Source organism: Silurus meridionalis, chromosome 7, assembly GCF_014805685.1.
Source record: "Silurus meridionalis isolate SWU-2019-XX chromosome 7, ASM1480568v1, whole genome shotgun sequence".
NCBI classification, from domain to species: Eukaryota; Metazoa; Chordata; class Actinopteri; order Siluriformes; family Siluridae; genus Silurus; species Silurus meridionalis.
In genome coordinates, this window is record NC_060890.1 from 7,363,386 (window position 1) to 7,387,290 (window position 23,905).

A 23,905-nucleotide genomic window follows, 5' to 3' on the forward strand; every position below is an offset into this window, starting at 1 on the left:
CCAAAAACTTAGAGGGAATTGTTTTTTTATGGAGTTTTATGTTGGAATAATGAAATGTATTAAGAAAAATATAATGATTCATTGTAAAATGAAGTAAAATGTTAATACAGTACAGTACTGTATACATACAGGGGAATACTGTAAATGCCTGAGTGGTGCAATACCAATGTGAAACAGTTGGGGGCGAAGCACATTCCTAGCTTTTTGCTTCGAGTAACAAGCAAAAATCACGAGGATAAATGTGAAATCGCTGTCTATTTTAATGGTCAGGGAAATGTGTGCTATAGACATTTTGGAGATTTGAATCTCAAAGATGTACGTGAAGCACACAGACGAGCAAAGGATGATGCGCGTTCTGTATTCGTGTGCCAAGTATGAAGCGAGTCAAACTGCGATTTCTATTCACAAATTGGTCTCAGAGTTCTGTGTTAATCGTCTGGCAGTCAGCATACATCTTCCTGATTAGATTTTGCCTCAGGCCTGAGAGGATGGTTCAGGGTGATCGGAGGGGGGCGGGTTGTTGGTTTAAAAAAAGAAGCCACAGTGATTTTATTCCTTAAATCAAACCTTTCCCAAAGAAAGCCATTCTTATCTCTTTGGTATTTAATTGGGGAGGACTGCACTATCATTAGAGGCCACTGGAAATTGCATTATGCAATTTTCCTTTAATAGCCTTGACAAGAGGCCCTTGTCACAAGAAGAGCAGAAGGCGCTGTCTGGTCGCGAAAATCAACCGTCTAAGCTTTGCACGTCTTGTCGTATCCCTGGAAAGGGACTCTGTTTCTTTAAATATAGCAGTGTTCTTCTCATTTACAGCGCAAGTGCTCCACAAAATGTCAAATGACCCTCTGTGGGAATATATTTACATAACACCTCTCTACTCGGCGCCCCTGCCAAAGAGGGCCAATTAAACATAAAATGCAGGACGTATGTGGTAAAGCACGTCCGAATGTAATAATCATTAGTTATTTAATCGTTTAAAAAATTTTTTAGAAGGAAGGCCTGAGGGGTCTAAGTGTTGAGTCACGACCAGCGAAGAAAAAAATGCTCGTTTGTAAGAAAGCTTTTGTTTTTGTAGGTTGTTAAGGAAGTGGAAAATATATGACTCGCTTATTTCCCAATGGGACAGAATGTCAAGTTATAAAATTGTCGGCGAAAAAGAAAACAGCCGCGGGCGGAGAAAGCAATTATAAACCACGCCACCACCCCCAGCCCCCACCACCAAGAAGAAATATATTATATATATTTTTTATATATAAATATTTATTATATCTGAATTTTTTTTATTAGAACTACATTCTAATTATAATGTTTGGCTCATGGAAGACAGCGTGACCTAGATAAACATCTTATAATGGCTGTGTACAGCTGGCTGCGCTACCTGCCCGAGCTTGTTATGGAAGTTTACAGAGCCGTATCTCCAAATCACCTGTCAGCTTGTTAACTTTCTCGAAATGTGTCTGCTTGAGCTTGCTTTCTTTTTTATCCTGCAAATACAAATCCTTTGATTCTTTTTTTTTGCTCAATATTTTCTCTCACAAGTCCTGGCGCAGTGACTGGGCTATGAGAAAGATTAACTCCCAGTTTGTTTGTTGGCCACTTCACGTTTTTTTACACGTGTTTTATAGCCGACCTGGTCGATTACCAGCACCTGAAACAGAGGCGTCTGTATCTCCACGTGACACATTCCAGGGCTGTCCCACCCTCATCGCCGAACCGTATCCAACGAGTCAATCAGGCTTGACAGAAGAGCTTCAATAACTACATTTCTTTCTTTCTCTCTCTTTTTTTTTTTCAAAGCATAGGTCAACACTTGATTAATTTAAACACAGAGATCTCAGGCTCGAGACTGAGAGATAGAGCGAAAGATAGAGGCTCGGGAATATTCTTGGCAGAAGCTGCTTATTATATGTCCTCATTACTGCAGCCTATTAAAACAGATGAGTATTGAAGCTAAGGTTATTGGCATGCATTATTATTGATACTAACACACCGCACGCTGAGCAACTCGGCAGCGGGAATGGGGGTTGGGGGAGAAAATGTGTCATCTCCACGGCAACAGTTTTTTTAATGAAATATTTCTCGTCAATAATGGCTAACACAATTACACTTCGCTCACAAAGCCATGAATCAAACCGATGTGTTATTGTTATCTCAAACGTCTGTGCGTATGAGTGTGCGTTATTACATCGTTATAATGACGCTGTGAGGCAGAAAAGGGAGGGAGGGGAAAAAAAAACTGCAGTTTTCCTGCTAAACAGAATGTGGAAACACAAGATTTTAGATGGGGCTGGTGTTATCGTGTAATTAATTTCCAATTATTATTAAACCGTGAATCAACCACAGGGTAAACCGAAGCAAATAACATCAGACTATTTAATTTGCTTAGTGTAACCCTTCGGAGTCATTGACAGGACGTAATTGTTTTTATGCACCGCTGGCTGGAATGCAAAAAAAAAAGCAAGTTCGTAGATGAGCTAATGTGTTGTGCAGGGTTAGGGGGGGAGTGGGGAGGGGAGACGACACAATACAGGCCTGGATATAGCTTTGGACATTAACTAGGACGAATGTATTTATGCCGAACAAATATAGTAATGCAACGCAGTGCAGCGCTATTATTAATGTGCTGGTTTATGATTTAGCTTTGCAGACTGTTCAGATTCCATGCTGCTCCTGCTGGAGCTCCTTTGTGAATTGTCCTCTGGGTGTGCAACCTCTATAAAAAAAAAAACCACAAAAAACAAAAAAAAAAGCTAGGACGCAGCAGGACATCGGTCTGTCTTCACTGTCCCCAGGATGAAGCAGACAGTTAATCATGTGTGTAAGATACATGCAGAAAACCGATCGCTTGCCAGCCGTCTCTCGATACTAAATATATCGAGCTTTTTATATTTAAATGTCTCTAATTCACCTTCCAGTGGATTCGTCTGTCCCGATGGACAAGGCTGGCCTATTTAGAGTGCCGTGTCTGTCTTACTCTCGATAGCACCAGGCTCGTGCAGTTATTCTCACCCGAACTGGGAGGAAACTTTCAATTCAAAGCGGGTTCCTGGAAAAATCCATCGTGAGTTTGTGCCTGAGCTCAATTATTGAGAAACGCTCTTAGTGGCTTGTTAAATTTGGGTGATTGTGTTTCACGAGCCAAGAGCAACAGCCGGAGATCTAAGCGTAATGGATCGCAGGTTGCTCAAGACTTGCATGCTTCCTGGGTATCTATAATACTGCTCTTTATTCACCTACGTTTAGACTGCCTTCCGAGTCGTGCTGTCCCGGAACATTCCCCCCTTCATATATAAAAAAAACCACTCATTGATTTATGTTATGTGGTGAATTTTTACTGGTATGGTGAGTCCCACGTGAGTCCCGTACGAGCCCAAGGCATTCTGTATCGCTCCGTATGAATGCGTTTAAGCGCCAGGTTTCCTAAAAACGATCCCAACACCTGTGTCGCCGATGACGCAATTAAACAGCAATAGGTCTTAGAACGTATCTGGTACAACAAATAATTCCCGGGACTTCAAAAAGGCATTTCATAAAATCCTAATTTACAACTCTGTCTTGTGTAACTCATTAAATCTCTTGGAAAAAAAGACAGCTACGTGTTTGCCAACGGAATTTCTGTTCCCAGGAGAGCAAGCAGAGAAAGGTTCGAATTAGAGAGCTGATGATGCACAGTGATAAGCAAAGCTGAAACAGTCATACAGTTAACCTGATGCTATATTGGTATTCCCAGGTGCAGCACAAAACAGCGTAGCCCACAATACCGAATTAAGTCTACGAGATAACCATGTTTGATACCTATTTTTTGCTCTAAATGTAAAATATTTAAAATTGCACCTCATTTATAGTTTCTTGACACCTTCATTTTCAGTGCTTCTAAACAACCCAGATATAAAATGAAAGATCAATCTATAGTTCATAATCCAGGGACTTCATCCAACATTGTGGTTTCGCTCCAAGAGGTTAATATGGATCGCTTCTGTATGTGAATTTCAAAAGCAACAAGAATGTGGCAGCAAACAGGAATCTGGCGGTTCTCCTCTCATATGGTATTCCATAAAGGAAAGGTTCGCTTACTGTAAAACAGCCCCACCCTGCCACAACCTGCATCCTGTTCACCGTCTGTAATCTGTGAATATATTGGTCTAGTTTGTATCATATAATATATAATTTGAGCAAATGACCCCGGAGTGGACATTTCTTTCTAAGAAACGCCTGCCGTTGAAATTGAGTTCCAGGTTAGGATTGGAAATATTGGGCACTTTTGCTCCTATATAGTATTGTCAGAATTTGATTACAACGCTTGTGTGATTAAACAAATAAGAACAAATAAGTCATATTCCCTTTTTGTTTGAGCTCAGAAACAATAAAACGCAATTTTCTCCTTCCTCTGCTTTCAATATTAAATCAAAAAAGGAATGAAGGCATCGTAACACGAACGCAACACATCCTGACCTTTAAATCCTAAACGACTAAACACTTATACTGCACTGTAATATCGCTCTAAAAAAGATAGATATATATATATTTGAACTCAGACATCAAGAAATTCGAAACGCATGTGTATTGAGTACAGGATATTACATCATGGCTGTAATTATCCCAATCACAAAGTCGAGGAGCATATGGGTGAAGCGCCGTAACAGATTAATAACAGATGGATTTGTTTTTTCAGAGCTCAAGTGGGAGAAGTTAAGTTTACTCAAATGTTTCATGGAAATGGACTGCCTCAGGTGATCCTGTTGTTCAAGCAACAGTAACTCGATCTGTAACTGCAGAAACTTAAGGCAGTCTGATGTTAGATCAGTAAACTTGGGTTTTGTGTTTTACAATGTATTGAGCGTTTTTGTGTGCGTGTGAGTCTGTGTGTGTGTGTGTGCGTGCGTGCGTGCGTGCGTGTGTGTGTGTGTGTGTTTTACTGTTTATTGTGTGTTCAGCACAAACTTAAAGTTCTCCAGCACAGTGCTATAGAGATAAAATCAAAATAAAGCTAGAGTTTCATCAGTTAAGCCATTTTCATTCGTTTACATAATTTGACACTATTTCCTTGCTCTAGATTATTAAATACTAAATCAAATCAATTATCTAGCACATCTCAGTGACATGCAGGGTTACCGGGAAACCTAATTGGTTAGCCAAAATATATATCGTAGCTGATTTAAAGTGCATGCGTAATATATGGCCAGCTAGTTAGATAAGTGTGCTGGCACAGACAGAGATATAAAGCCGTGCGTAGGAAGCGACTCATTATCACACAGTCATTATGCTTTTCTAAGAAAACTGTCTGAGTAAGGGCAATGTGTTTGCAGCAAATTGTTGACAACATGTAAATTCAACTGAAAATCGGTAACCTCTATAAAATACACACCATCAACTGCCTGGCAGCAGCATATGGCGGCGAATCAACGTGGCTGCTCACAGATCAACGGTAAACAAAATGCCAGTCTCAGATCCAGTATACACTAAATGGACAGAAGTATTGGGACACCAGACTTTCCAGCCATATGTGTTTTTTTACCAAACTGTTCCCACAAAGTTGAAGGCACCCAATTGTACAGGATGTCTTTGGATGCCATCAAACTTAAACTAGGAGACCCAAACGTGTTCAAGCATGACGATGCTTTTGTACACAAAGCCAGCTCCACGAACATATGCTTTACATTGTTTGAAGTGGAAGATCTTCAGTAGACTGCTATAGAGCTCTAACATCTTGAAAACCTCTGAAAACTGGCTACACCCCAGGCTTCCTCACCTCCCCTACATCAGAACCTGACTTTACAAACAACCTAGTGGTTAAATGAGAACTAATTTCCACGCACTCCGAAATCTAGTGGAACATCTTACCAGAGGAGCGGAGGTTATTATAACGGCGTATGAGGACTAAATGTGGAAACGGATGTTCATGTACAGGTACATACAAACCTTATGGTCAGGTGTCCACAAACTTTTGTCCGTGTAGTGTATGTTACCTTTGTCATACTCCTCGTTTCTAGCTTTAGTCTTGCTTTAGCTTTTGTTGACTCCTCACTAATACTCACTTGTGTCTTTGCCCCCATTACATGATACAAATTAGTTTTTTAACTTAATGCATACAAGCTATTATTCAGTACTGGTTAGTGTCTATATTGTATTTTGATATTTTGAAATATGAAGAGATTTTGTGTGTGTGGGTGTGTGTGTGTGTGTGTGTGTGTGTGTGTGTGTGTGTGTGTGTGTCTGTTTTGCTAGCATGAGATGTCTGAACACTTTGCAGTGCGTTGCTCGGTTTGATCAGTGTTCCCACATTATCTGCATGCTCCTGATTCTGACTAGTAACTGTTCTCCTGTAAGCCAAATCTCACCTCTGAGGATGTGTGTAGTACAGCAGCTGGTACGATTCGGTTCAGTAGCCTCACGCTGTAGATACAGGATCTGTAAAGTGTATTTTTGTTTAAATAAACATACCAAATGGATTTACTTTAAAAAAAAAAAGGATCTTGTCTTTCTCTGACTTTTAAATAAAGAATAGAACTGAACAAAAAAAAAAAAAGCAATGATGACTGCTTACATAATGAACCTACTTGCCCATGTGTATGTATGAATGAAAGAAAAAAAGAAGAAACTAATAGCCTAATAGTTGACACATAATCCTCTTGTTCCGGGCACCCGAGCCACTGATTTCTCCATCCATGAAATGTATCTTTCATGACACACAATGAGCACATTTACTCTGGACATGGACTGTGAAGACCAAGAGCTTTAGATGATAAGAATCATAGGAGTTGGCACAGATTTTCTTTTTTTTTTTTTGGATCGCGCCAGAATTCCAAGTTTTAAAAAACCTGCCGGTTTTGTGAGGAAACTCATGAGACTTTCTGAACATCTGATTCCACATTTAGTTCCCGTTTGCTGTTATAATAACCTCCACTCTCCTGGGAGGATGTTCCACTAGATTTTGGAGTGTGCTTGTGGAGATTTGTGACATAGCCGCAAGAGATTTACTGAAGTCAGTTACTGATGTAGGAGGACTGTGGTGCAGTCAGCTTTCCAGTTCATCCCAAAGGTGTTCACAGGTCAGATATTCATAGCAGGCCACTTAAGATCTTCCACTCCAACCCATGTAAAGCATATCTTATGTAAAGCTTATTTGTTCACAGGAGCATTGTCATGTAACAGGTTTGGGTCTTCTACTTCAAATGAAGGGACAATTTCATGCTACTGCATCCAAAGACATCTTATGTGTGCGTCCAACTAGAACCACAAAGGGCTGGAAAACGTCCACTGTCCCAATACTTTTGTCCGTATGTTCTATATTGTACTTCCAATTTCCTAGCAAGATACCCCCCAGATTCACATAATGTGCACTTCGTATGGATTTCATAAAGATTACTAATGTACAATTGGAACGAATATAATCCAACGTCCCATTACACCATTGCACGGAATATTACATGTCAGCTGTTGTGTTCATCGATGCAGGCGTGTTGAACTGCATAAATCCGATAATATCTGGTAATCCGGAGCTAAACACAAAAGCTAAACGTTCCGCTAACCTCTGTTCCGCTCCACCTCGTGGATGATATTTGAAATTAAACATTTATTCTTGGGTCCTGCTTTTAATAAGCAATTTAAATATGTATTGACTCGACTCTCAGTTGTCCGCAAAAACAAACAAACAAGCAAACAAAAAACCCTACGAAGACGACCGACTTCGATGTCGATACGATTGGACGAAAGCTGTTTTTTTTTCCAAAAATGGCGCATTATATTCTCACACACTAGCCTTTGCTTGAACAATGACAGCTCTCTGTTTTAGCATGTGAGTCGGAGAGAGACGATTACACCGAGCTTTGGAGAATAGCGCGAGAGAATAGCATTTTACTCAAACGAAGCCAATTAAAAAGTATTTAGGATGTGACACAAAGGAGTGGATTAGATGCCAGGAGGGGATAAGAAGATACCATGCTATCAATGTGCCATTGTGATGATTTCTTCATCCACAGATGCTAGAAGACAAGGCCTTTTCAATTACTGCCCGTAGAAGAAATCGTTCATAATTATAGGAGCTGTCTCACACACACCCCCTCCCACACCCATACACCCACACACACACACACACACAGAGAAAATAAAACGTGCTTAGAAAAAGGACTTTAAATTTTGTATGGATCACTGCTGCTTCCTATTTGTAGTGGGGAGAAAAAAAGCCAGGCCTTGCTTTACTCACAAGCCAGGCCTGATTACAGTTGATAAAGTAATGGCACCCGCTTTTTTATTTTATATTAAAAGAGCCCAGTGTTATATTTTGGGGTAAAGCTGCACGTATTTATACGTACAGAATAAAAGGGCACTGTCGCTGACAAATAGCTTTGACTACAACAATTCATACGAAATTGAATTGACTTTATGAACGCGATAAACAATTACCTGCTTCTAACATTCGAGACGCTATTTTTACCTCTGACCCATTTACATGCTATAGAAGGTTACTGAGTTGCTTAAATGAATAGGATGCACTGATTTCGGTGGCTTGCACAGTATTAAAGGTCAAAACTGTCAAAGGGTTGGTCACTGATTCATGGCTGACAAGCGGATAAATGTGGAACGGGCGGTGTGACGTCAGGTGGCGGACGAAGGGGAATGGTGGGGAATTTGTCATGTGCATTGCTCATTGGAAAAAAAAAAAAAGAATTTTAGCCATGCAACAGGCTACGAATCAAACAGGTTGCATGGAATGCATGCACCCTTTTTGTCTCATCCATTGCTATAATAATTGATGCCATTCATTTATCACTCTAACCAAACAATAACTACACCTTAACACGCCTTGAATGCGCTTTAGATATTAATCAGAAATAAACAAGATAGGAATCGAGCATTATTAAACCCTTTGCATGCACAATATCTGTGCTGCGTAGAGAGCTTTATGGCTTCGATGAAAAGTTAACCAGTGTGTGCAATGCTGTGAGGAATCCTCTGGCAAATAAGAGGATTAATTAGACTCGAGATATAGAGTGTGTGTAAAAAAAAAAAAAAAAAAAGCCCAGTGTGTTTAATATTTAAGAAAGGAAGCCTTCTTGAGTTTCGCAACCCCTCCACCCCTGCTGCTTTACCCGATGTGAAATGATTGGGTGGCGATAATAACAGATTAGTCATCCTGACTGAATGGGGCTTGGCACTGCACAGGCCATAAAAAGCCACATTGTGCTTTTCTGACACACTCAGCCTCCTCAGGTATAAAAGCGTGATTCCACAATGCTTGCCTCGAGCTGGAGGGCTTACGAATGTAGCAGGACAATGATTTTGAATTGAATTTCTCCTAGTTAAGAATGTAGCCGAGTTTCCAGGTTAATAAATCGCCCTTTGGTTCGGCCGTACGCTAAATACACTGCTATAAATGAGAAATGTTTTAGAGACAAAAGCGATTCACTTCCTGAAAAGGTCAGGCCCGGGAGACATGCGTGTTCGTTGCCCTCCGTTGCCACTATCTCCCTGCGCTCGTCCACATAATCTGCTGGTAGCAACGGAAATAGAGCAAAGCGACCAAAAACAAACAGGACTGAAAAAAAGTTGACTGCGCATACTATTTGGACTTAACCCACCCTCCCCCTCTAGTAGTCTTTTTTTTTTCTCTCTTGTACAAGAAAAACACCCCGCAGAAAACCTGCGTCACTGTTATTAACAAACTAACAGACTTTTTCCACATCAATACCCAGCTTGTGGATTTAGAAAAAAGAAGAAAAGAAAAAAAAAACGCTGGCACAGCTCCATGCTTTAGTCATAGGGGGAATAATGATATGAGCAGATTAGTGGACAATAAGCCCTGTAAACTTCCAGATGGGCCTGCCAATAATCAAAACATGATGACTATTAAAAAAAATAAATAGGCACAGCCACAGAGCTCCAGTGTATGGGCAGACAGAGCCTTGTGCCTTTTTTTTTTTGAAGGAAAATGAAATGATCGTTCTGCAAAATAATCGCTGTTTGGGTTGGTAACTCAGAGTAAACACACGTCTCCAAGTGTCTCGTTCGTATGCTTTTAATGAGCTCTATAAATTGAATACAGATTCTGAAATATGATCATTTAAAACAAGGAAATGCTTAAAGGGTCTGAATAATGTTGTTGTTCTAAGCAGAAGCCACTATTTGCCACTTGCGATCCGGGTGTAGCAACACGATTTATATTTATTGTTGAATTTGTTGCCTTGCCTAAGAAAACTAGCGTATCATCTGTTTTTTCCCTTTTCACCCTAATTCTGTTTTGCCTGTGTCAGCACAAACGCTTCGCCATTTCCACGACATATGAAAATGAATCTTGGTTGCCAGATCAAATGGCACACTCAGGCCTTTGCACGTGGAACGGCAATAACTTCCGGTGACTCCGCACTGAATTCGGTCGGCTCGGGTGATTTACCGCCGTCTGTTTAGCAGCTGACGAGAGACCGGCTAGCTGAAAGCAAATCAAGTTTTTTTTCTGCAACTCAGAGAAGGATGAAGAGAAAACAGAATGGAATGCATGTATTGGGTCGTGCATGCCCAGCTGTATAGATTCAGGAGTTACAAAAAACGCCTGTTTGCTGTTGCAGGTCCGAGCTGAAGCATGTAAATTCAAATGAGTACGTCAAGAATATTCAAATAAATGATTACTGTATTACTACCATATAATGTAAGTGCTACAAGTTTATCTGTTCCTTTATGTTCTGCACGAGCGTATCCAAGAGTCGGACAAGAGCAGACCATGCAAATGGTCACAAATGTTGAGCTATTTTATGAGTTGCTCAGTAGCTCCTGGTTCCATAACCTCAAATGACTGTATAAGACTGTAGAATGGCAGTACTTATAATCTTACACTCCAGCGCTCATGTTAGTTCTCACTCTCCAGTGTTCTGTATTGTTTAAAGACTATAATCACACTCTTGATGTCACACAATTGAAAATGGTTTCCCTTTTTGAGTCTGGTTCCTCTCAAGGTTTCTTCCTCCTAACATCTAAGGGAGTTTTTCCTTGCCACAGTCGCCATGGCTGCTCATCAGGGATAAACACACACCATTCACCTTGACTGTTGATTTCTGTGAAGCTGCTTTGAGACAATGTCTGTTGTGAAAAGCGCTATACAAATAAATTTGACTTGACTTGACTTGACTTGACTTGACTTGACTTGACTTGACCATGCATGCACCATCAGGATACCTGACTTTTCCAGTCATATGTGGTTCTTCCCCAAACTGTGACTAAATTCTTTGAGACATACAATTCTATTACATGTCTTTGGATGCGATGGCATTGATTTTTCCCTCCTCTTGAAGTAGGAAAACCAAACCTGTTCAATCATAACAATGCCCCTGTGCACAAAGCCAGCTCCAGGAAAATATGCTTTACCAGGGTTTTGGAGTGGAAGATCTTGAGCCTCCTTCTAGATCTCGAGCTCTGACCTCAACCCTTCCAAACACCATTCCTCGCCCCTACATCAATACAAGATTTGTGAATGAGCACAAATCTCTATTAGCAAGCTCCAAAATCTAGTGGGACATCTTCCCAGAAGAGTGGAGGTTAATAAAACAGCAAATAAGGAATGAGAGTGTCAAAGAGCGCATGCAAAATCACTGTGTGCACACAGTGTATACACATAGAGACAATTTATTTTAGACATTACACCCCCTGGATTTGGAGGTAATCTATAACCACAAAATGCTCAGGAAACCCATGGGCAGAACCCAATAAGAATCATCATATAAAAGACTCAATATGCTCAATGTGGCCAATACATTTCTATGTCAGCCTAACAAAAAAGGAAACAAAAAGCATTCAGTACTACAATTTCAGATCCAATGAATTATTTTAGTAAGATAATGTAATTATTTTGCCAGAAAACAACATGAAAAATCTCACATACTCTACACTGAGTGCGCAAACACCAGTTATATTTCACTTCAGTATTCCCGGATAACTATATAACTATAGCAGGGTTTACTCGGTTCGATTTCTAACGATTTGTCCGTTGCAGATAATGAGACACATTTACCACACAATATATTTCTTTTAACTTTCATATTAGCATTTACACAACGACTTTGGTATACATGAAAGTTCTTTACATTTCTAATAAAAAGATTGTCCTACTCGTGCTCAAATTTCCCATAAGACTAACTATTATAAAACTCAACTTTAAATCAGACTGTATCATGAATTCCTGCACTTTTATGTAGAATATAATCCGGAGATTAGCTTTATTTGATTATATTTTCAGACCCCCTTATTCAGAGCTACACATGGATGTGAGTCTTTATTGTTGCATTACTAATTGTATTAAGAGAACAATTTTAGACTAATCTATTTCTAATTTTGTTAGTCAGTCGTTTTCATTTTTATTCGCAGAACATAAGAAAGAAAGAAAGAAAGAAAGAAAGAAAGAAAGAAAGAAAGAAAGAAAGAAAGAAAGAAAGAAAGAAAGAAAGAAAGAAAGAAAGAAACCATAAGGCCAAAACTAAGGCAATAACTATTTAATGAAGGCAAAAGAAATGTTGCTGTATAAACAGAAGATGAGCCGGTTTATCTTTGCACTATTGTAGGCCATAAACAAATGCATCAGCAGATGAAGGATATAGTTCTTATTCATTATTACCAATATAAATATTTGTCATGGCATAGAAGTGAAAACATAGAACTTTCAGCCTTTGCCCTTATTGCTCATTTCATGCAACCAGTAATCATCATGTTTGACCTTATATGGAGTTTTGTGGTCATCACAAAATGCAAATTATTGGCTTTATTTTTTTATTTCCATTTTATTTTAACTGTACACACTGATACAGTGGGGAGTGGTAGCTTAGTGGTTAAGGTGCTGGGTTGCTGAACGGAAGGTTGGGGGTTCAAGCCCCGGTATCGCCAAGCTGCAAATTTGGGCCCTTGACCAAGGCCCTTAACCCTCTATGCTCCAGGGGCTGTATCATGGCTGACCCCATCTTCTGAGCAGTCTGGGATATGCAAATATTCACTGTGCTCTAATGTATATGTGACAAATAAAGTCTATTCTATTCTTTTATGATATCACAAAAATTAATAAATGTGAACCAAATCATCGCACATTGTAATTAGAATTCTCTCTGATTAATTGGCATGATGACCAGGGGTCCATGTGAATGTTTAATTGGAATCACAGCTTGTCGTCGCTGCTACGACTCGCATTCAAGAGCCACCAATAGGAGGACGGCATGTGGTTATGCAAAACACGCTAACAGGTAGAAACAAATATTCTTATTACCTCACAGTCACGTGATGTCTCCGAGAATGTCTCAAATTTCTATCGTAAGTTGATCTTCAAAATCTTACAATCCCATCACACCTTCTGTTAGAGAATTCGGCAGGCATTTTATTGGGATCATCTCATACAGTGCGACAAGTAATAATCTTTAAGGATAGACAATAAAGTGATATTGTTCGGCTGCTGGAGTAATTATGTCCAAACAAAAAAAGAGGAACTAAGGAAGATATACGGCAACGCTGCTTTCCTTAAAGACTTCCATAAACCATGTAAACGACGCTACTACTTCATCAAACAACCCTTAATAAGCTCTAAAAATCCCTCGCTCAGCGTTAGATTCCACCCCGGGCATCTTTCTCTGACTGTTTGAAGTTGAAGTTCATCTGTACACAAGACAATATAAATGTATTGTCCACATCTATAACCTCCTTTCATAAGTCATGTGAGAGCAAACAACCCAGACGTGAGGATGATATTAATGCAGGAGTGTGTTTTTTTTTTCTTTTTTCATTCCAAAGCACCCTCAGACATCCAGGCAGATGCTGTTAGAATTGTGACCTGAATCCCATGCCGACGTGCAATAATGAGCTGAACGAATCTGTTATCGTCTGGGGATTTAATGAGAAAAAAAAATATATCCTTAAGACACTAAATCAGACTTCGTCGGAATATAACGAGGCCGGAAGCGAGATACATTAATTACAAGATCAGGAATGCATCAATTTTCCAAATCCACACAAACACACACACAAACGCAGCCTTTGTGTTCCACCTCAGTAAAAGTCATTAAAGATTTTTTTTTTCCGGGTGATCTCTTTCCTGTCAGTAAAGATACTGCTAAATATTTGTACTAGGGCACCACTTGAAAGCACTGGAGATGTACAGTTGGGGGTAAAAATTGTTTTTTTTCCGAAAGTCTTAAAATAACACCGGTTTGAAACCGGACATCTTTAATGAGACATCCAAGGACGGTCTTTGGGCACTTATCACAAAGTGTGCTGATGCTGTGGCCAAATCTGTTTAGTCGTCCTTCTGTCTCTCATTAAGATAAGGCCCAATTCATCTTCTTCAGAAAAAAAAAAAGCAGTGTTGCTGCTGTCTAATTTTCGCTCTGTTATAGGATGGACACGTGGAATCCTGATAGATCCTGATTTTAAAATAAAATAAGGAATAACACACAGCATTATGTGATATTATGCCAAGCCGAGTTACATCCTTAAATATTTTATTCCTCTGTCCTCATGCCAATAAAGTAATTTGCCAACACGAATCATTTCTATGTTATCATAAAATGACACATCGTTGGGTGTAATTACGCATAGCAAGTTCCTGTAATTGCATCTATACGTGCTCATTCTCTTCTTAACTTCCCTTTTGTTGTCTCTTGAAGTGAATAAATATAACTCAGCTTGCTACAGCCATGGTATTGTGCAATCTGCAAAACAGCCCTTTGCCCTAAAGATTTTACAGGAAAGGAAAACTTGAGACACCACCGAAAAACTGAACATTAAATTAAAAAAATAAACATCTCACCACAGAGATCAGCACATCTATCGATCTGAAATCTGTGTATATTGGGGGTCTCTGCTCATTCAATTAATTTCAATTTATTCTTATTTGTATAGCGCTTTTAACAATGGGCAAAGCAGATTTACAGACGTAAAAGAACGTATAAGTTTGTACCTACTGCTAATAAGTGAGACAGTGGCATCTCTGGCAGGGAAAGATTCCTGAGATGAGGTAAGGAAGAAACCTTGAGATCAACCAGACTCAAAAGGGAACCCATCCTCATGCGGGCGGCACTAAATGCCCATTCACAATTACAATTTCTTGTTAGCTGTAACTAGAGCTACCAACAACACACACACACACACACACACACACACACACACACACACACACACACACACACACATATATATGTATATGTACCATAAAACACAAGAAAGCTCCACAGAAAGCGAGGTGAGCAAATTAATATTTCTGTTTATTCCTCTGCAGTATTGTAAAAATACAAAATGTGTGTGAGCAGAAGGCAGGAAAAAAAGATGACTTGTCCCCTCAGGAGTCTTACAGTTGTCTTGCTGCCATGAGATCGGGGCATTTTCTGAATAATTGAATGCGAGTTGGCAACCACTAAACTGCAGCAAAACAATGCACAACGAAATAAGAATAGTGAGGCAGGATATAAACCAAACCTGATTATTATATAAGGAAACTACATTGAATTTGAGTATCTATAAGACGACTGAGCAAAACCCGCACGCAGACAATAACTGTGGTTTTTGTGGCTGCGAACGCAAATGAGCTCTCTCGCCAAATATTACAGCATTTTCCTTAATAGAGCACTTTCTCACATTCACCTTCTGGCACGGACTTCCGCTGGCTGTCATCCGTGTACGAGGCTGTGCGCTGAGGGGGTTTAGGAGGCCTCTCCTTTAATTATTTAAACACTCCCCATTTCTTTGGGACACAATTGCTTTTTTATTCCAGACCTTCAATTATAGTCAAAAGTATTATTATTTTTTTTATTATTATTATCGCTTCTTTTTTTTTTCTCCTTCTGTGCCTATGCATGCGCCGCGCTATTTCGCTTATGATCGAGGCAATTTCCACATCAATTGACGACAGCTCCCTTTCTTCCTTTACCTGCGTTAAGCGCCATTAACAGGCTCCGGCCAAGAAAACAGATGGAAGAGCCATCTTCTTGAAGGCGCCTCTTTGCTGCCTGCTATTTCCGAATTAAAAGGCGAACAGGTTTATTCTTGCAATTTGTTGCTAATTCGATACGGCCCTTCAAAAAAAAAAAAAAAAAAAAAAGATAAACGTTTTTATTTTCTATTATTAAAAAGAAAGTACTTAATTTGAGTTAACAGGACCTGGTACCTTGTTCTAGAAGATCTGGCACCGTGTGCAGCACAATAAAAAAAAACTAATTAAAGTATATTATTAAGTGAACAAATCTACCAAAAAGAATCTAATTAATAATGCAGTGACAGTACTTTCAGTGCCTGCTCCTTTTCAAAAAGTAGCCATGATGCAACAGTAGGTTCAGATGGTTCAAATAGTAATGCTGGCGTAATTAAGCTGTCAGTCTCATGATGCATGTTGTCACACATCCGCATTTTCAATTTAATTGCTAGCTTGGCGTCAGTTGGGTAAATATACAGCTAAATTAAGAAAGAGAAAAGGAAGAAAAGATCCAGAATGTATTAGATGTGTGAGATTGCGTACTGCAAAAATAAGCATGTGCACTATATGACGTTTGTGGACACCTGACCATCAGATTGTTATGTCCATCTGATTTCAACATTTCGTCACCATTTGCCACTATAACAATCTCCAATCTTCTGGGGAGATGTTCCACTAGATTTTGGAGCATGGCTGTAAAGATTCAGTCATTAATAAAGTCAGGTGACTGATGAACTTCCACTCCAAACCATGTAAACTATAATCCTCATGGAGTCAAGTCAAGTCAAGTTTATTTCTATTGCGCTTTTCACAACAGACACTGTCTCAAAGCAGCTTTACAGAATTTAAGAGTTCAGGTGAACAATGTGTTTTTATCCCTGATGAGCAGCCATGGCGACTGTGGCAAGGAGAAACTCCCTGAGATGATATGAGGAAGAAACCTTGAGAGGAACCAGACTCAAAAGGGGAACCCATCCTCATTTGGGTGATATCAAGAGTGTGATTATAATCTTTAAACAATACAGAACACTGGAGAGTGAGAACTAACATGAGCACTGGAGTGTGAGATTATGAGTACTGCCATTCTACAGTCTTATACAGTCATTTGAGGTTATGGAACAAGGAGCTACTGAGCAACTCTGAGCAAAATATATACTTATTTAAATCTTCAATCTTCATAAGGTGGGACGTGACTGGTGCTGGTGCAACCTCAGGATGCCTGGGGCTGGATTTGAATTTGTTCACAGGGGCATTGTCATGCTGGAACAGGTTTGGGTCTAGTTCAAATGAAGATGGTCATCTTACTAAATATATATGCCTTTACTGTACACGCTTTCCCGAAACTGTTTGTGTATAATGAGAATAAAATATTTTTATAGCAAAATGTTTTAATGATTCATATTAAGTTTATTTAGTAAATTAATTTACTGCATCAGATAGCATTTAAGAATCAGTAAAAGAAAAGCGTATTGAATTCATTCACAAGACTGTATCGGGAAGCTGTCACGAGGGTACGATGAATCTTCTCTGTTCTGGCACCTAGGTGTTGGAATGGACTTCCACTTAATGTCCGAACAGCTGAGTGTGACACAGCTCTTCCAGCGGTTCTTAAATTAGCACTTCTTCAATTTAAAAAAAACGCTCTAACTAAATTCTCTCCCAACAGATCATTAGACTGATGGTATTCTTAGTCTGTGTCCTAATGGACCAGTATCAGAATGTATTTATTGAAAGAGAATTTTTTTTTGCTCTGGTAGCCACGCTTGCCAAACGTCATAAATGTACAACGCACACACAACTGTTGCCAAACTTATTAACGAATTAAAAAAGACTGGAAGTGCTGGAGACCAACTGAAATCTCGATGTCTAAAACCATCAACTGATAAAGGTATATCAAGGGGACTAAAAAAAAAAAAAAAAAGATCATTTTATATTAATTATACGATTCTTATATATTAATTAAAAAGGCAATTGTGGGAAATTTCATCTCAGTGTTTCAAAATGTACTTCTGATTGGAAGGTCATAAGTTCAAATCCCAGCACCACCTATCTGCAACTACTGGGCCTTTAAACCAGGCACTGAACTTTCAACTGCTCAGGTGTATAAATGAGATGAAAGTTGGTCTGGATAAGGTCATCTTTCATATATATATAAATTTCAAATATATATACAAATTTCATATATATATATATATATATATATATATATATATATATATATATATATATATATATATATATATATATATCTCCACCAGAAATTTAAATAATAGTATTTATTTAAATATATGTATAAATATATACATATATAATTGAATAAATACCATTATTCTGGTGGTTGTATTATTTTATAATGGTGGGTTGCAACTTCTCATTGAGGCTGAAAAAAGTAACAAACAAATGCTCAAATAAACACACTTCTCTGTGTTCCTTCTTTTCCACCTGTTTTCTTTAAAAACCATTTGCTCAAATCAGAGATGCATAAGAATAAAACGAAAACATGTGTGAAATCTAGCCCTATAGCTAATCTTTCTTCCACGAGCTGCCACCTGCTACGGTTTAGCGCTTGAGTTTACATGATTACTTGAGTAATCTACAGAACATTTTACTTCATTTATCTGCTTTGCTGTTCTATGTTTTCTTGATTCCATGATCCTTTTCATCCATCCTTCATGACCCAGTGCATCAGTGTCCCCTTTTTGGCTCCTGTTCCTCGTGATATACAAAAATCACGACGAGCAAACCCGCTACAGTGATAAATCTGCGAGTCCCTGTTTTTGCGCGTCAATCTCGGTGACAGGTTTATTTCCCATAAGCGGTGGTGCTTTTTAAGGCTGCGTTCTGCAAATGAAAAGAGGTTGCCCTGCTGAATGATCCCTTTCTTTCTGTGGGTAACAAAGAAAAGTGAGCGAAAGAGTGAGAGAGCGAGAGAGAGAGAGAGAGAGAGAGAGAAAGAGATGGCCCCTGGACGGCCGCCAGAATATTCTGCTTACCAAGCAAATCTGGAGGCGTTCTGACTAACTGCATTTCGAATTCTGACAACATAAACAGGCTAATATAGTCATTAAAAAGCCGCTTATGTGCGCTCGGGAAGGCGCATGAAGTAATAAGGTTAGACGAGTGACAGTAAATAAATCACAAGATCTTTTTTGTTGCCCTCCTATTGATTCACGTTCGCAGCTGTAGCCTTCGTGTAAGCTTAAGCGACAAAGCGTCCATTATTGATTCTCCTATCTAATCTCGGCGCAGGCATCTAATATATCAAGCGGTTCAAGGGCAATTTAACGTTCGCCTGCATGGACTGGGAGGAAAAAAAAAAGGCTAAATGTATGCAAATTCCTGCAACTGGCAACAACAAAAAAACACAACGTCTGCTGTCTAATTACCCCCTCTGCTAAATAAAGAAATATGTAAGTATAGCTCTCTTTGATGAATCTGCCTGAAACCTAAAAGTTCTGGATCAAATGGACATTTCTCTTTACCAGACCCTGAGTTAAAATAAGAAGAAGAAGAAAAAAAAGATCTGGATATTCATGTTAAGCTGTTTCTTTGCTTCCAGCAGGTATCTGCTGCCCAGGAATGCAGCCAAAATGACATATTTATATGGCCATAAAGCTTGCGCTGCGGCATTTATACTCGGCAGCCGAGGACTGTGAGATAACTGAAGCGTGTTACAAATGTATAAATGCATGTCAAAGCAGTTACAATAATATAAATACAGCTTTCGTTTGGGATTTATTCTTTTTTTTGCTTTTGTTTTTTCGCTCCTCTGAACGATTACTCTGGGAATAGTGCGCTCCTAAATTAATTAACACTTCGGATATTGTTCAGACAGAATGAAAGCACAAATGGAGGGAATGCTAATGAGATGGTGGCATTGTGACTCATTTATAAAGGCAAATACGAATTAAATGCTAAACCCCCCCCAACAACCCCACCCCCCCTCGAAGGTATCTACTAGTACAGCGTTTTGATTGGAGAAAATCCTCACTGCAATCTAACGTCACTTATATCACTAGCGATTGTGCTTGAATTTGATTCGATTTCAATTGATTTGTTTTTGCCTTCAACAATAGATACAATAGACACAAAGCAGATTTACGGAAATCTGCAGAGAGCCAGAGGCGACAGGGGAAAGAACAAGAAGAAGGGGGAAAAAAAAATCCCTGAGACGACATAAGGAATAAACTTTGAGAGAAGCCAGGCTCACGAGAGAGCCTGTCCTTTTCTTTCTGACAAATCATTACAGCTGTAAAAGACTAAACGCTAACAGCATCGTGTGCTAAAAGGTTGTTTGGTATGAGCGTATTGTGAATCAGAGTCTTCGCATGAGCACAGGAAACTCTTTATGATAACAGCAGCAGTTCTAAAACACAAAACCACTTAATCCAGATTAGCCACTGAACTAAGGGTGAGACTTGGTTATAACCTGGTTGGGAAGTGAAAATCCAGTAAACCAAAGTTGCACAGGAAAGAACTCTAATATACCAGTTAAAAAAAATCCCATTAAGCCGAACAACTCCAGAAGAAACTAATTCTAAGGTGTGGATTTTCTCTCTGTTTCAAAAGAATTCAAACGTAGGAAAATTAGTTCGCTAGGTTTTGCTAGTGTAGCATGAGCATGGGCTAGCAACCTTTCTAAAACCTAGTGTCTTTTTTACACAACTTTGAAAGACTCTTGTGTCAAGGCTGCAAGGGGACATGATTACAAAAAAACCCCCAAAAAACAATACCACCACCACTCGCAGGTGTTTTCTTGCTACCGTTTACATGAAAAAGCGCTCCTTTTCAACCGAGCTCCTAATCTCCCAAGACATCCTGTTCCTCGGCTGACTACAAACACAACTTCTTGGGTTAAAAGCCCACTTGAAACAGGCTGCAAATATTTGAGGGATTTAGAGATCCCTGTCTACTCTATAGATCCTGATTACTGTGTCATTTTTCCACAGTTGAAAAGTAAACAGTGACTGCAGCCGGCCCTTCCTTTGAATCCCTGCCGCGCTTATGGACGAAAATCGTGGTTGTAAAAAAACCGACATAGCCGAGTCTCCTTTTTTAGAAAAGAGCCTTGAGGGGAAAGGAGATAAAATAACTCAATAACCGACAGGGCCATAATCGTCATCCGACAAAACATGATACCAGGCTTTTTGTGCTTTACGGATCACGTTATACGACACACAATAAGCCAACGTCACCATGTGTACAAGCACGTAAAAAAAATAAATAAATAGCAAAAAAGACATACCCAGTTCTGCCTTCTCTCTTAGGACGTCCTTGAAGTTGAGGCCACTGTTGAGCGTGGACTCTCGGAAGCGGTAGAGGCTTTCCCTCTGGCCGTTCTTGCCCAGCTCTTTGAGCATTGAGGGCTTTAGAGGCAGTGCTTGCAGGCCCTTGTTCCAGCATGATGAATCCCACACTGTCCATTTCACCAAGTCTTCCAACTTCACTATGACCTTCTCTGACACGGCGATCACTTCGTCCTGCCCGGACACAGAGACAGAGTTAAACAGGAAATAGCCACAGGGGGTAAGATATGGGGTAAGTTTGCTTCTGTACACCAAAGAAACCTTTTTTAATGAATTTTGATTCAAACGAAAACTTTGCTAGGAAAACAGAGTGTGTAAATTGTTCAGCTGGGGAGAACACTGCAGGCAGCCAGGCTGAGCACACAACGTGATGTAATTACAAGAGCAGAACAACATGCAACTGTTTAATTGAAAAAAAGGCTGAGGCAGAGAAACAAACAGATCACAATAATGAAAAAAGAAAGGGTCAGAAACACTAGAACATTGCTAATTGCTCACTACATTGATGGACTGACTGGAAAATTATTATAATTATTATAATAATTTATTTCTTTTTATAAATAGATGTCTCGGCTATAGAACATATGCAATATACAGGGTTTCCGCAGGTTTTAACAAGTCAAATTTAAGACTTTTTCAAGACCTTTTTACAACCATTAAGAATGAAATTTAAGACCTATATCACAACATCAAAAACACACACAAAAATACGTTGTTAGCATCCGGCCGTAACCGACCAATAAAAAATTGGATTTTTTTTAACCAAGTATCGCTAAACTTGCACTTCCTCGTAGCTGAAAAACAAAATTCGTTTTACGCCTGTGGTCCAGTCCAGGAGAGATTTGCGCCAATAACAGAAAGCTAATTGGCTGTTGCATGTTGGTCTCATTTGTAGTCCTAATTCAACAAATTATATTTGAACTGGCAAAAGAAAGAAGTAAAACACAACGCAAACTAACAAACAAAAACATTCTAAAGTGCTGCAGGGAGCATTTGAAGAATCGTTAAAGGTAGCGTTAATGGATGTCGGAAAATTACGACGTGTTTACAATTATTTAAGACCTGGAACAGTGAACTTTTTAAGGCATACAATTATTTAAATGTAAGACTTTTTTTTGACTTTTTAAAACTCGTGCAGAAACCCTGTGTAAATGACATAATACACATAATAGGCATACTCTAAAATACATAACCCGCCAACTTATCAAATCCGATTGGTCACCAGATGTTGATGAAACTATGGCTAATAATATTTGTTTTTATTTAATGGGTTTGTTGTCAGCATTATTATCTTCATTATCACATTATCTTATAGAAAACACAAGGAGTGACTCTTTACAGCTGCTATAATATAAGCAGTAATGGTATCTTGACTGGCTGATGTTCCTCATTATAATTTAATTGTATTTTTTAGACAGAAATCCTTCTGAGTTCCCCTGAAGGAACATCATGCTGATCCTTCTTGGCTTACACAGTCCTGTCATTCTGTTTATGCCACTTTAAATCATCAACAAGACATTTTAGGACAACCGTATCTTCGAAAGATGACATCGTAAACCGTAATTAAGACAAAAATCCTTGTGCTATATAAAACTTTAACATCTGTATGTGTCTGCTCTGAGGAACAGTTATGTCTATATTTTGCTTAGGCGTGATCTTTTCTCATTGTATTCTCTTATGAAAAAGTAGCGCTAAGCAGTCTCTCGCTTCTTCCTACCCGTGTGACATTTTCGAGCCGTGACCCAATAAAAAAGCAGGCGCACATCATAGAGAATGCCTGCTTTCTAGTCTAGTTTTCTCTTGGCAGTAACATCTGATTAAACCGTATGCGCTTAGTGAAGCTTGAATCATTGCGCCGGTGCAACATCTTTGTCTCCTCTGACAGTGGAGCCCATTGTCCTGGTCAAGTGAATAAAACACTTCTGAATAAAGCTGAGTCATATAGATATTCTGGCTGTCGTTGTATAAAGTGCCCTATAAAACAATGCAATCAGTGAATGAATTGTTACATAACTTACATTACACCTAGCGTGCTATTGCAACGCCACGCGTGTATTCTGTGCAGAATCCTGAAAGAACTATGCTTACTATATGGACATAAGTATTGCGACACCTGACATCTCCAGCCATATGTGGCTCTACTCTGAACTGTTGCCACAATGTTGGAGGCACACTTTATAGAATGTCAATTGATGCGTTAGCATTACATTTTCCCTTCACTTGAACTAGGAGACCCAAACCAGTTTTTACATAACAATGCCACTGTGCACAGTGCCAGCTCCATGAAGATATGTTTTACATGGTTTGGCCTGATATACAGCTCTGAACTTAACCTATTGAACACATTATGGATGTACTGGAACACTGACTGCACCCTACATAAGTACCTGACTTTACTAACAGCCTTGTGGATGAATGAGCACAAATCTCCGCAAACACACTCCTAAATCTAGTGGAACATCTTCCCAATAGAGTGGTGGTTATTGTCTATCTATCTATCTATCTATCTATCTATCTATCTATCTATCTATCTATCTATCTATCTATCTATCTATCTATCTATCTATCTATCTATCTATCTATCTAAACCTTCACACGCAACACACATCAATTCACAACGTCCTTTCTTTACTCGGATATCTAAAAAAAAAATCATTTGCGTCAAATC

General features: G+C 39.2%; 1 protein-coding gene across 1 annotated transcript in view; it reads right to left on the minus strand.

Moving 5' to 3' along the window:
- Positions 1–23,905, minus strand: part of arid5b (AT-rich interaction domain 5B) — a 98,534-nt gene that overhangs the window by 64,776 nt on the left and 9,853 nt on the right. The window contains exon 3 of the mRNA XM_046853367.1: positions 21,177–21,411. Within this exon, the coding sequence (XP_046709323.1) occupies positions 21,177–21,411 (235 nt within the window). The remainder of the gene's footprint in view (positions 1–21,176; positions 21,412–23,905) is intronic.